This window comes from Vespula vulgaris, chromosome 4 (assembly GCF_905475345.1).
Source record: "Vespula vulgaris chromosome 4, iyVesVulg1.1, whole genome shotgun sequence".
In the NCBI taxonomy this organism is placed as follows: Eukaryota; Metazoa; Arthropoda; class Insecta; order Hymenoptera; family Vespidae; genus Vespula; species Vespula vulgaris.
This window is the reverse complement of record NC_066589.1, coordinates 2,888,965-2,902,397: the sequence shown is the minus strand read 5'-3', so window position 1 is coordinate 2,902,397 and position 13,433 is coordinate 2,888,965. Positions and strand designations below refer to the sequence as shown.

Below are 13,433 nucleotides of genomic sequence, written 5' to 3'. Positions count from 1 at the left end.
TTGTTATTGGAATGAAATTTTAAATATGAAATAATATTTTAGTTTATAAAATAATGTTTTAATGTATCATTTTGCATGGCTATTAGATTGATTTATAAATGAGATATGTAAATAAGTCGAAATTTATTACTATAAAACGGTATTTATACACGGTTATAAGTAAAGAATTCATTACAATAAAATAGCACTTATTTATAATTCGACCTAATATATATATATTATAGGGAGAGAGAGAGAGAGAGAGAGAGAGAGAGATTTTAAGAAATGTGAAAAACCAAGATATAGAAAGCTAGAAAAAATAATGTATAGAGAACCCTTGTCTAGAAAGCTTTCAAAAGTAAGTATTAAAAGGGCGAAGAACAAAAAAAGTAGTTTGTTTCTATCCTTCTTGGTAAACTAACTTAACTAAGAAACTAGGTCGAAGAAGAACAAAGTTCAATTACAACAGGGGTTACAACGAAATTCCCCAAAAACTAAGGCAATTTTTTTTGACGATTGTTTCCCCTTTTATTATTTCTCTTTTTATTGTCAATTTCAAACTAAATCGAATATTAGTAAATGTCTATATACTTTCTCTTTATTTAACTACGACAAAATTATATTAAATAAGGTTTAATTATATTAAATACAAATTTCTGTAAATAATAAGTTTGTTTATAAATTTTGTTAATTTTAAGATTAAACGAATTTAATATATATCTTTGAAAACAGTTTGTTCTACGTATAAAAACATTATTTTGTTACATATTCAATACTGTTGTATTATTTTTCAATTGATTCTCGAACAAGCTAAGAGATAATATGAATAAGATATATATATATATATATATATATATATATATATATATATTTATTAAAAAATTAAAATTATATTAAACTATATAGAAACTTTCACTTTTCGTGCTAGCTAATTAATTCCACGTAAACCTAATTTCGCTCCACACAATAAATCGTAATGTTCGATAACTTAGGCAATTTCATATGTAAACACGTCAGTCAGTCGCACGTGTTCGGGACGCACGTGCTACCTTCTCACTTAAATAAAATAACTTAAAGTTAGAACGAATAGTCAAGTGAGATTAGATAGGTCTGAAAATAGATTTTTCAGTTTTTAAATTCGTTTTCTTTGCGAATGCATCTTTTTTTAGAAATGGATAAAACGTAAGAAGGGTCAAGCTCAAGTATCGTTATTTTGAGAAATCTATCCTATACATCGTATAATATTCGAAAACTATCCTATACATTCTATAACTGTCCATACATTATCGATCGACGCTATTAGGACGAGTGGATAAAAATATCCACCTACGCGTTTTTGAAATGAAAAGAAAAAGAAACGAAGACGAAGTATTTCGTGAATTAAAAACAAGTAAACGTTTTTCTTTCTTTTCTAAAATCTCGTTAAACGCCTCTTCACCGATTTATCAAATAAAAAAATTAAGAATAAAAGAAGCTATAACTTATATGTAAAGATATCGAGATATTTAATGCAGAAATTGTATAAAGAAATAAAAAACGATTGTTCTTTCTTTAATCAACATTGACGTATTTATTGCGAAAAATTCGATTACAAGATATAAAACAAAAATTATAAACCTTGATCGAAATGTACTTTGTAAAATATGTTTATGTTAACAATACAGAAGTCCATTTTCAAGCACTTTCGGAATTTTAAAACTTGCTTTGAATGAAATTCTATTTACATCTAACATCTCATGAGTTTCATCATCTAAAGTTGATTTTTTGTTTATTGTACTTAAACTTTAGCGTAAAAAAAAGAAGGAGAAGAAAAGAATTAAATTTTTCGTACGATGACCGAATGAATTATTATGTGAAAGATTCGTATACCGTCTACCGTGCAAATGAAGCAATAAATTCGTGTCACCATGACATAATGTAATTAAAATTACGATGGAAAATTTTGAATCAGGAGACGGTCAAGGCTCTCGTAAGTCGAAGTTCGAATTTGAAATTCCTTCTTTCAATGAACGTTTAACTAGTCGATTAACGTTCATTAAAATACTGATTTGACTTGATCGGCTTCGACGTTCCTAAATATTTTTTTCATTATTCTCAATTACCGATAAAAAATAATCGATCATTATTGTTTTCACAAGTAATTTTGGAGTTACAATTAATCTTTTGTAGTACTAATGAAGATATAAGAGAAATCATTGCTACACTTTTGCTAAAAAATTTGTACTTACCATTATATTCTTTAAAGAAAAGAAAAAAAAAAACAAGAATGACCGTCTATATAACTTCTTCATTGATATGTCATTTGATATGATGTCTTCGAATGTTTTTTTTTTTCTGTAACGTATACGAGTCTTCATTTTATCAGTAGATTCCTTTTTACAAAAATTCAAACGTATTTAAATAACATTAATATTAATATTAGAACATATGTATCAATATGTGAATGAATAATTTAAAACGTTATAGAAAATCTTAAATATAAATGTAACATTGCATTCAGTTCAAAGAATGCATTTTAATTACAATATTTCTCTCTCTCTCTCTCTCTCTCTCTCTCTCTCTCTATATATATATATATATATATATATATATATATATATATATATATATATATATAGAGAGAGAGAGAGATATATATATATATGTATATTTATCCTTTGCTTATTCATACAACCATGTATGAAATCTAAATAATTTTTATGCTAATAAATAACATAATGAACTTAAAAAAGAATAATAAAATTAAGAATAAATAATAATGAAGAATTTATGAGGATCTAAGATATTAAAAAAAATTAATAAATATTGATAAATAAGTAATGATAGTAATTATAATAGAAGATCTATATAAGTTAGCATAGTTAAGTAAGGATAAGCTCGCATAGATAATTCATAATTTGCATAATTTGCATAATTAACGTTAAATTATATAAATGTACATTTATGTATAGATAAATACATGTACTATGTATTTATACTTCTAGAATGTTTAGTACTAAAATTGATTCTAATATTAAACGCTGATTAGAAACGAAAAAGGATAAAAAGTAACAGGTACTGACATATATTACTATCGCAACAGGAACGAAATAAAACTTTTCTATAACAATTACAAGATTAAAGTTCTTCCATAGATTAAAATAGATTTATCTGGGAGATAAGAAAACTTGCAGATATTAAAATGAATTACAAGAACGCTTTCCATTTAATCGCACGTAATCCATTCCTATCCTCTTTTTCGTACTCATTTTATTTTCCTTCTTTTACTGCTACCACTTTTTACTCTGAAAGTGTATACTTCAAATAATTTATATAGAAGTAAAATTATTATTTGTTTTTTCTTTTATTTTTTATAACAAAAGAAAAAGAGAATTTATTTTATATTTCGAACATTCATGAAGTTTCAAATACACAATAAGTAAATATTTTTCATATGTACATAAGTAAATATGATCATGAAGCGTATTTATTTCATTGAATGACTAAGAAAAAATTCTACATGGCAAAATATATGGCTAAGCATGTCTTCGTCGACGGATATTAGGTTCAGGCTGGATCACCTGAAAATAATAAAAATTAATGATTGAAAAGATGAACGATCAGTCAAATTCTTAAATCGAGTTGAATTATTGTTATAAAGTGAATAACTTACTTTGAAGGTATTAGAGACTCCTTCATAAGGGTAGACACCTCCGAAAATATAACGATAATATCCAAAGTGTTTGATACGATATTCACCCTGTTTTACATCTTCTGGAACTTCCCACGTAATATAAACCTGACTTGAACCGAGAACTACAGACGTTCTAACCCATTCGAATCTACAATAAAAATATTATCAAGTCGATATTTACATACTTCAATTCGATCGACCACTTTAATATCATTGTAAATACCTACTTGGTTTCCCAATCAGCATCAGTAGCAATAGTAATCCATGTGTTGTTCCTCAATAACCGCTCAACTATCAAATACGAGTTATCTGTCATGAGGTTATTTCGTGGATGTCCAGAGATCTGTAAAATGAAAAGTAGGTGAAACGTTGAAATACAGACAATACGATATTCATTCTAAATATTATTCCATCGATTTCATCTTCTAATTAATACGTCCCTATTTAATAGGAAATATAATTCAATTTTCGCGTATTCGACCGTACCACTACTTCATTTTCATAATAATTCATATATGCTAAGCGATATCGATGTCGAATGATAAATGCAATATAATTAGGTCTCTCGTAATCAATGAATCATATAAAATATCAATGTAGTTAAAGTGATGTGACGAACAATTTCTCTGTTAGCTGTAATAACAAAACTACTAATATTGTTTTTATCGTAAAAGAGTATAAATATACAATAGGTACATACGTTGAGCACGTATGTATCAATTTTATAAAGTGCATTTTGCTCGATACGGTTCGAAGAACACGATATACGAGTATTGTCATTGGCAGAAAAAAATTCCTCGCATTTGCATTATGATTGATTTGACATGTCGATTACATAATATTATCCGCAAGTTTTATAAAATTGGAATACTTTTTTTTAAAATTGGATTAAGGTCATGTTACAGTGTCCGACCAAAACTTTTCCTATCTGCTCGTGGAAAAAAGAAAAATAATAACATTTTTTGTAAAAAGATCGATCGAAAAAAAAATGAAGATGGTGAATACATAAGTATTTTTAATGCGATACTCACGAAAGATACCGTAACGATATCTCCAGGATAAACAATAGATTCTGGTTGTTCAACACAATCACCGAAATGTTGTCTCCATTTTGCTGTGTCGAACAGCACTGGCGTAAGAAAACTGATCATTTTCTTTAAGCTTAAATTTGGCGGATTTGGACCGGGTTTAACTTCTCTCTTCTGTAAATAATAAATTACATTGATTTCATTAGTTAGAATATCAGCTTTGTCATTAGAATTCAAGAAAAAAATTACAATAATTTACAATAATCAATAACTCAAATCAATGATAGATTGTTTATTAATTACTCACTTGAATGGCAGCCATTACGAGATTTTGATACAATTTAAGATAGATAGTGAGTGTGTGTGGACCGTATATAGTGGATGCTCCTTCATACCTTTGAATCTAGAATTCGTTACAACAACTTGAGAAACGTAAAATGATGAATGTAGTAAAAAATACGATAGGTGAAAACACTCTCGGTACTATCATAACTCATGTCCTATAAGTATACATTGATTAGAAACTCAGGTGAAAAGTGAACAAAATATAAATTCTTTGTTACGACCTTAATTGTACGTTTTATCTCCTCATACTTGGAGCTTTTAAGACAAATATTTAAGAGTCATTAAAAATTCACGTGCGTTCGAAAAATGTAGATCCTACGTGATTTAATGGATAAGAGTTAATGGTCGATATTCGCAAAAAGTAGTAGAATAATGTTAGGTTTAACAAAATGTCCTACTTCATATTCCTCTGGCGTCGTAATGTAATCACTGTACGTGTTACAAAGACCTGCGATTATTATAGAGTAATCCTCATTGTATGTGACGCTATTCGTGGCAGTTTTAATAGTCTCTCTTAGTCTTCTGCCAGACATCGTCGTGAATTCACCTGGTACTCCGGCTATAATAACATTTCCAATAAGAGCGACTTGCGTCGAAACGATTCTCGGTTGCCACTCGTACGGGAACTGCATCTGCAAAGGAAATTAATGTGTTATAGAAGAAAAACAAAGAGAGAGAGAGAGAGAGAGAGAGAGAGAGAGAGAGAGAGAGAGAGAGAGAGAGAGAGAGAGAAGGAATCGATGAACTTGTGAATAAAGTTGTTTTTCTAAAATAATGAATGTATGATTATAACTGAATAAAACTCTTATTTACAATTTTATATATATATATATATATATATATATATATATATATATATATATATACGAAAAAAAGTTTATTTACTTTCATTAAATAAATGATTATTCATAATTTATTTATATAATATAATACGGCCATTAAATTTTTGGAGGAAACACTTAAATTTATGTTATACCATTTGTGTACTATACAATTCAAAATTTGTAATATAATAAAAAACGACAATTAAATTAAATTAAATTACCTCATTTCTCGACTAGTTACATACATAAAATGTGTTTACTCTTTAAATGTTCCGCTTTCTCGTTTAAGATATAATTTAATTTAATTTCACTTTCACCTTTCTGAAATAATTCAAGAATTCATTATCATTTGGTTTTTATACTTACTCGACCAGTGGCAAATAAGATCGGCTTGGCGCCGTGACAATGAATATCTTCTTCCGTAGGAGTAGCCAAGAAATTTCGTACTGCATTCCAAAAAGGATTGGTAGTTGTCGTACCTTGCTCAAAAGAGAATGATCCTGGTCCATCTGTGGAGCCGGCAGCAAAACTATAGCCCATTGCTGGTAAGCAACCATGTACCTAAAATAAAAATAAAAATACTGAAAAAAGGAATAAAAAGAAAAAAGAGAATTTTATTTTTTCTTTTCTTTTTCTTTGTTTCGTTTCTACGAATTTATCGTTATCCTTCGTTTTGCTCTGAATGTAATAAAGGTAAAGATAACAATTCAAAGTTAGTTCAAGCGTTAGAAACACTCATCGGCATAACAATTATTTCATAAAAAACCAATATTACTCGTACTGAGTACGGTTTAATGATTTTATGTAATCCGAGAGTATCAAATAATAAACACTATAATTTTATGGAAGTTACAATAGATTAAGAAATATCTACGTTTTATACATATCACTGTTACATGTAATCTATATATTCATATGTGTATATATGTATACATATATATTTTCCGTTCCAATCGATAGATCGCGAGTGACGCTTTCGAAAAAAAAATAATTTCGAAATTGTCTATAGTAAGATCTCACGAACGAATATACACGTGATTAATAAACGAATGTAAATTGATACACGTTGTTAAAATGATTGGAAACAACAAAAGTAATCGAATGTTTGTTATATGTAAAGTGAACAAATTAAATGTTATTGATATTAATTACATTAATTTAAATGGCATTTAATCTCTAATATTAATAATAATAATAATAAATATTAACAAAATAATCTTAGTAATAATATTATATTATTTTCTTATAAATTTTTAATTTTTTCTAAAAATATTTTTTTTACCTCCTGTATTTCTCCTGTAGTTGTATTATAAAATGTTGCAGATTCCTTAGGCATATCAACAAATTGATGTACAACACGTATCGAACCGATCACTTCCTTTTTAACGCTATTCTTCCAAAGTTCCTGCAATGAAAAAATGTATTATCATTATTATTAGAATTAGATATTGTTATTTCGTTAAAGAATCGAACATATTACATATTCTTGCTATAATCGACTATATCATCGATAAAATAATTTCAATATTACTTAAATTTTAACGTTTCAAGAACAAAGGCATTTTAATGAGCTACTGGCATAATTTCCACGTAACACATGTTGGGTAAATGAGCTTCGAGTAGTCTGATCTTTGAACAGTTCGAGGTAAACCAGAACGATTGAGGCTACATTTTAAACTTGTTCGACGAGTTTCACGAGTTTCGATTTTAAATGTTTAATTTTTAAATATTACATTTCAGACACACATTATTATTATTATTATATTATTCAAAGTGTAATCATTATCATCGTCATTTCATTTAATCATCATAATCATTTATTTCCGGTCGCCTTATTGTCATTTTATATCAACACTCTTATTATGTTAATTATTATTATATTATATTAATTTTTTTATTATGTTAACTGTGACTATATCATACAAATATTAGTACATTAATTATATGTATTATTATATTACTTTCATTATCAAAATGTTTAATAAATCATCATACATCATACATCATCATGTTTCATCCTTAGACGATAAACTTTCGCGAACGGATGTTAAGAGAGCTGAAATCGACGAATCGGAAGCTCGGACGCAACGGCTTCGTAATTAACATACATTCACGTGCTTCTCAGCCGTGACGAAGTCCGCTTATAACGCATAACCGCTCGAAGAGTTTTGAAGAGAAATGGGAATTAGCATGATAAAGGATTCGAAACTCGACGACTTTACCCTTCGCGAATCTACTACACTTATATGTATACATATCTAACCTACCTCGGTCGAACTTAAACCGATGCTTGTCAAATTCAAGCAGTGTATGCGTGTGAACGGAAGACACAAAACGTTCTTCCTTCAAGGGGATGTACTAAAAGAAGAAATAAATCGTAGAAGACGATTTCTTTCCGCATTACTTAGCATTTTAAATATATACGAATTATTTATAATTATTATGAATTAATTATAATTGTTAATTGTAAATATTCGATTGTATCGAGAGATAATCAATGATATATAATTACATCATTTTTAAAAGTGTGTAAGTATAAAAGAAGAAAAGAAGATATATTTTACATATTATTATATTACATGTTATTATGTAATTATTATTAATATATTACAAATATTGCCATTCTACAAATCGTTTTAGAAAGATTAAATAACGATTTAACTAACAATAAATCATGGAAATCAAGTTTAATCGTTTACAACGCCATGTAATTTCGAACTCGCACGCGTATCTATATTTTTTAATTTTAATTTCTTTTTAACGTCATGAAATTAACTGTTACTTTATAAAAAAAGTTTTTAATTTATTTTAGATCGTATAGTTTTCTTTTAGATGCGAAGAAAAATTGATTTATAGATAATTAGAGAAAATTAATGAACCATTAAAACCGACGATATGTTTGAAATAATGGACAAGGATGGAGTAGATGAAGGAACATTTTCTTAACGTTCAAATAGCGGAATCATCGACGTCAACTAGTGGAACGAGTATTCGCAGCAACTGGAAATTTTCGTGGTCTTGTAAGAAGTATCGATACCATTAACGAAGAAGTTCAGAACACCCGAGGGAAAGTGACCTGAGCAAAGATCGCGTTTGGAAGACATTCGACCACACTTTGAAAGAGACAGATAGAGACAGATAAAGACAGAGAGAGAGAGAAAGAAAAAAAAGAGAACGTTATATACACGATACACCACTTTCCCTTACACAACCACATAACATGTTTTTTGTACACGTTAAGATATAGATTATTATAAACTTTTATGAAGAAGTTCTATCGGGGACTTGTAAGAAAAGTCGCGTCCATGCAAAAAAAAAAGTGTAAAAAATTATATTTCACTGGAAATTTTCCAGAAAATCTGAACTGTACAGAGAATAAGTTATGTAAAAAAAAAAAAAAAATAATAAAAATACAAAAATACAAAAATACAAAAATGTTGAATTTAAAAAATGAGAAAAAGTCATCCGATAAAAAGAATTAAAGAATTCAAATATTTTGTCAAAGAATGAGTAATGCAGAAATTATTTTGGAACACAAAAAATCTTAATAGATTAGAAATTTATGGGAAATAAAGGGATATAAGTATTCCGGAAGAAATAATTTAAGATGTAAAAGTGAGATCGCTATGTTAACGAAGAAGATAATTAGCATAGTACTTCTTAACAAGCTATGGATATCTTAAATAATTTTTACATACTTCTTTTTTTTTATATTTTTGAACAAAAGATCAATCCATCGTTGGTATTTATTCTCATGAACAGATATAAAACTAAAATAACGCTAAATGTTGTTGATTGTTTCTAATTATTTACAACGGAATCATAATTGATGTTGGTTATTGATTTGTACTAATTACTATCGCTAAATAATTTAATTTTACTTCTTTCAGTAGTAAAGTTTAGTAATAATTGGTGAGACTTTAAGATTGAAAAAGGATTCGAATAGCCGGTTTCTGTTATTCCTGCCAGAAATTTCATTAATAAGATATTTGCATATAAATGAAATCCAATTATTCCTCAGTAAAAAAATAAAATTCGACTTTATGTAAAATTGAGTGTCATACTAACGAAATCGCTTTCACACCCTCTTCATGAATTTTAATGTTCTTGAAAGTATTATACCTTTAAAGAGAACATCCGAAATTACGTAAAATATATTCTCATTTTACTTATACTGTATTTCTTTCATAAGACTTCGAAATAATAAGATTCGAATAAAATTAAAGTAAACGACTTTGTTGAAGAAAAAATATGTCATGTGATTGTATTCCACTTCTCCGAATTTTGTCTAAAGGATTTGTTATCAAGGGATTTGCCATCAATTTGTTAAAAATTAAGATCATGCAATATAATATAATGAAGAATGAAGAATGAAACTTCAATGGAAGATAAAAAACACTTGAAGAACTCAGTTGAATTGATAATTATACAAGTGAATAAGTTTCATATTCGCAAATAAAAAAGAAAGAAAGAAAATGTTTGTTTTATATATGCAATGTATGCAATGCGAAGAAACGATTTATCGCATCGACGCGCGACTTCACCATAACATTTTCACGTTTACCATTTACCTCTTGACAATTTAGTTATCTTAAAGGATTTTGAAATATATATAACTATAAATGTATAAACACAATAAGGGTAAAACTGCATGGGCGTTTTGTACACTTCATTTTCCACATTACGTCTTTTCCGCCAAGTACAAATTGTGTATCGCAAAGTAGAAACTGTGTGTTTTAGTGTAATTGATTACACGAACATGGAATACGTTCGCAAAACGACAACCATTGCGTATTGCATGCGGAAAACAAAATATTCTGATAATACTATACAATGTTTAGCGGGTATAACGTCCGTAAAACACTCATCTAGTCGAGATCAAATTTCGGGGGAGAAAACGTGACGTGCAATACGTAGCAAATAGAATACCCTAGGTAACCCTAATCTAAATAAGACAAACATTATCTATTATTCGATAATAAATAAAACATAAATAAAAAAATTGTTCTATTTAATATGCGTAATTTAAAAACGATTTATTTGTAGATATAACATGTTTATCCCGTAACATTTTTACGCGATCAATTATACTTGAGAATTTAATTATTTCAAGTAATTTCTAAATATACACGATTGTAAAAAATTATCAGCAATGAAACATTGTTTATTTTTTGATAAGATACAAAAAAAAGGATTTGCTTTCTTTCTTTTTTTTCTTTTGATCTTATAATATTCATTGTAAAATACGTGCAATCACATACACGCATAAACGAAGAAACAAAAGAAATGATCTTATCGGTAGTTGAAATTCGTGAATCATATCGGTGAGAAGTCGTCAACAAAGGAATATATTTTATGACACAAGACACGTGCGTACTAGTATCCAGCATGATAATTCGATTACGAATCCCTTCCGATGAACAGATAGTCTCAGAACAGTGTACGGTTTTAACGTCATTAACAAGTAAATTACTCGTAGCTGGCTCTCCTAGTCCACGAATAGCCAAGAACGTATCTTTAATGTTACCAGTACTTTACGCTCGAGAAACGGTGAAATCTCGGTCCACGTGCTCTCGCTTTTCTTCTTCCTTGCTTTTAATTATTCTTTTAGAATAACTTTGATTAACAGGAAGGAAGAGTATACGTAGCGATAACCGTAACGAGTACTGATCTCTTTCATTCTATATGTACGTATGTGTATACGTATCTATGCTATACATATATGATATTTATGTACATTTTCATTTCGAATAAATATCTAAGAAAAGATTTGATCAATTTAATCGTATACTTTTATGATGATAAAATGTTGAAAAATTTAAATAATGTAATTCTTTTTTGTTAGTTTGTTTTTCATTATTTTTACATATATACCGTAATATTTAATTGATATAATATATTAATTAATATAATACGATATATTAATATAGTATATTTTCTTATTACAAGTTTAGAGAAAAAGAAATCATGGATTAGAAGATTAAAATAAAATTTGTCGCACTATTTATTTTAATCGAAAGTAACTTTTTTAGTTGTTTATTTAAAATATCGTTTAATTAAATCAAAATAAATTGTTTTATTGTCATTTCTATGGATGATGACTCGGATTCAGTTAATGTAAATTTGCGTCGTTTTAATTAAAAACATCGTTGATATTTTATTATGAAAAATTATAATGATCCTCTACGTTTTCGTGTATTGATTGCAGTTGTTAGATTCTTCTTGATTGACTTTAAAATGTGGCATTACAAAGCATATTGTAAAATTTTATGGGATTGTGTGAAAACTTGGAATTCATAATTTATGCAATCCAAATCAGAGATTCTTCAAATGGTATACTTCAACTATTAAGTGCAATTTGAGAAGCCAAATTACGTGAAAAATGTAAGTATATTGCTTGATGTTAAGAACGAAAGAGTTGATAAACGTCAAACACGCAAAGTTTACTTTAGTATAATCGAGAAACGCGACAAATTATTACAAATGAAAAAATTTGTACGGTTCAATTGTTCAATTAATTTCGTAATTGTCTAAAGTTTTCAAAAGTAGATAAATTAGTTAAAAAAAAAAAAACATGAAATATGAGCTGTTTTTTAATTAATTTCTTAATTATATTAAATTTCCACAATAAAATATTGAGATCATGTGGTTCTTTATTTTTAATCGGATCTGTGAAGACACTTTACATAAAAATTAAAACAAAACATATAATAATAATCGTGAATCCGATTGTAATTCACATTTACATAAATAATAATAACAAAATGGGAACTAAGATGTCCTCTCGTTCGCACGCACTGTTTTCATTAACCTATTACGCGTTTACTATAATACGGAACTTCTCTTCTGCACGACATTGAACCATTTATCTTTTCCATCGATACGATTCAATTCTGTTACGCTCGTGCAACTCTCTTCGCCATTGAAGGACATTATTACATTGCGTGTTAATCATTCGCTTTGACATAATAAATCTGGTTTCCGTGATAACGATAGCTGTGAGAAAATTCAATTATAGATCATGTTTATTTTGCATTTATTCCTCATAAAATAGACATAAAAGCAGAGTTGCCCAATTTACAATACTATTTTATAAATTCGATTAAAACTTATATTATTTATTCCTATAATAGAAACTGAAATAAGAAAACAAATATATATATTGCTGGATATAGTAGGAAGCCAAACTTTTAATTACTACATAAAACGACATTATTATTAAAAGAATTATTCTTAACATTATTAGCAGAAATGGAGTATAAAATTTAATTCTCTTTTGATTGTAACAGCATTAAGGTTTCCAGAGCGAGGTCGTAGAAACTATCAGCTAGAACACAGAATAGTCATTTACATATCTTTTCAATCGCTGTAAAAGTTGACAATAAAAAAAATAGTCATGTTATTCGATTAAGACACAGGTGTGGCCAGCCTTTTCGGAAATGACAAAGTAGAAAAGAATCAAAAGATACATCACGAAGCTATTGCATTCTCATCCTTCTGTATATAACATTTAAAATATACATTAGTAAAGACAAAAATAGAACGCCATAAAGCAGATAGAGATCTGCAGCAGAATCACATGAA

At 28.0% G+C, this 13,433-nt stretch overlaps 1 protein-coding gene across 3 annotated transcripts in view; it reads right to left on the bottom strand.

Moving 5' to 3' along the window:
- Positions 1–3,303: 3,303 nt before the first annotated feature.
- The window catches only part of LOC127063138 (neutral ceramidase), a 33,401-nt gene continuing 23,271 nt past the window's right edge, over positions 3,304–13,433 (bottom strand). For all 3 annotated transcript variants that reach the window (XM_050992508.1, XM_050992510.1, XM_050992509.1), the window contains exons 8-15: positions 7,132–7,254; positions 6,216–6,410; positions 5,424–5,657; positions 4,988–5,083; positions 4,684–4,854; positions 3,880–3,995; positions 3,632–3,800; positions 3,304–3,539 (exon numbers count right to left, since the gene is read on the bottom strand). In XM_050992508.1, coding sequence (XP_050848465.1) covers positions 3,495–3,539; positions 3,632–3,800; positions 3,880–3,995; positions 4,684–4,854; positions 4,988–5,083; positions 5,424–5,657; positions 6,216–6,410; positions 7,132–7,254 — 1,149 coding nt within the window. In that variant the 3' untranslated portion in view covers positions 3,304–3,494. The remainder of the gene's footprint in view (positions 3,540–3,631; positions 3,801–3,879; positions 3,996–4,683; positions 4,855–4,987; positions 5,084–5,423; positions 5,658–6,215; positions 6,411–7,131; positions 7,255–13,433) is intronic.